General features: G+C 42.0%; 1 protein-coding gene across 1 annotated transcript; it reads left to right on the plus strand.

Moving 5' to 3' along the window:
* Positions 1-457: 457 nt before the first annotated feature.
* LOC132235245 (succinate dehydrogenase [ubiquinone] cytochrome b small subunit, mitochondrial-like) lies at positions 458-1,769 on the plus strand. The gene has a single exon (XM_059697286.1). It carries the CDS (start codon positions 491-493, stop codon positions 968-970), a length of 480 nt encoding a protein of 159 aa, XP_059553269.1. The 5' UTR covers positions 458-490; the 3' UTR covers positions 971-1,769.

Raw genomic sequence — 1,769 nt, forward strand, 5'->3', positions numbered from 1 at the left:
GCCAGTTTGGCTCACTGGATAGAGCATCGACCCGGGGACTCAAGGGTCCCAGGTTCGATTCCGGTCAAGGGCATGTACCTTGGTTGCAGGCACATCCCCAGCGGGGAGTGTGCAGGAGGCAGCTGATCGATGCTTCTCTCTCATCGATGTTTCTAACTCTCTATCCCTCTCCCTTCCTCTCTGTAAAAAATCAATAAAATATATATTTAAAAAAACAAATGAACACACTCATACCCATGACTCAGTGATTCCAGTCCTGGATAACCAAGAGATATGAGAGCACTCATCCACCAAAAGTATGCGCAAGCAGACAAATTGCACATCATCAGAGTGAAAACCTTTTGTGCTTCGAAGAACACCATTGAGAAAATGAAAGGACAACCCATAAAATTGGAGAAAATATTTGCATATCAGATATCTGATAAGAGACATGTATCTAGAATATATAAAGAACTCTTACAACTTAATAATAATAAATCCGAGGAGCGAGATGGCGAGCGTGTGGAGGCTGAGTGTCCTCTGCGGTGCCCGAGGAGGCCGAGCTCTCTTCCTCCGAACCCCAGTGGTCAGACCTGCTCAAATCTCGGCATTTCTCCAGGACCAACCTACCCCGGGAGGGTGTGGAATACAGCACATTCACCTGTCACCCAGCCGCCATTCTGGCTCCAAGGCTGCGTCTCTCCACTGGACTGGTGAGAGGGTTGTCAGTGTTTTGCTCTTGGGCCTACTTCCAGCTGCGTATTTGAATCCTCCTTCTGCGACGGACTACTCCCTGGCTGTGGTCCTCTCTCTCCATAGTCATTGGGGCCTTGGACAAGTTGTTACTGACTATGTTCAAAAGGATGCATTGCAGAAAGCTGCCAAGGCAGGCCTCTTGGCACTCTCGGCTTTCACCTTTGCTGGGCTTTGTTATTTCAACTATCACAACGTGGGCATCTGCAAAGCTGTTGCCATGCTGTGGAAGCTCTGACCTTCTTGACTTACTACCTTGAAAATTGATTGTACACCTCTTTGCCTCTGCTCTGTCATGCCATTCATCTCACAATAAGGAGGAAATAACAGATAAGTCCACTGGTGAGATAAATCTCTTCTCCGAATCACTTGGCTAGTTTTAGAATTTAATCTGTGAGGAAAAGGTTTGAGAGGAATTGTATCCAAGAAATTGTGAGACAGAATTCCACATTCTGGCGAGTGAATGAGGTTGTCCTCCAGCTTCTCAAGACTCACAATGTAACTGAACATTATATATGAGCTTTCGCATTATAATTTACCAAACTCTTAAGGGGAATTCAGCTTTATTACTCTCAATACCTAATCAAACTGCTCTATTTGTCCTAGGAGTTATGGAGAAAGGAAAAACTATTAAGTCATAAGTAAAGACTGCAGAAACTTATGCAGCACTTAATGTTTGAAAACTTTCCCCCTTTGTTTAGTTGATACCAGTCACTGATGGTTATATGTCTTTGGGAAACTTTAAAGTTAGGAAATGCTAATATTTCACATTACTAATTTCTAAAGCCTGGGTAAAAGAGCCTGGAGAACTTCTGAATATAGAGAAGTTCCATGCAGGGAAGAGGTACCCCTGTAGAGGTATCAAAGTATTACATGTTCTAAACTGAGACTTAACTCCTCAAATATGTTCATTTTACTTGTCCCAAAATAATATCCACAAATATAAAACTTTAAATAATAAAGTGTTATTTTTCCCACTGTGAGAATTTTTAATGTGAAATGTATTCTGTGAAAATAAAGTTTTTTTTAAAATAAAA

The sequence above is a fragment of the Myotis daubentonii genome, chromosome 5 (genome assembly GCF_963259705.1).
Source record: "Myotis daubentonii chromosome 5, mMyoDau2.1, whole genome shotgun sequence".
Classification (NCBI taxonomy): domain Eukaryota; kingdom Metazoa; phylum Chordata; class Mammalia; order Chiroptera; family Vespertilionidae; genus Myotis; species Myotis daubentonii.

What these genes read in the sequence shown, in the direction of transcription:
- LOC132235245 (XM_059697286.1), top strand. Translation starts at nt 491, where the DNA reads ATGGCGAGCGTGTGGAGGCTGAGTGTCCTCTGCGGTGCCCGAGGAGGC.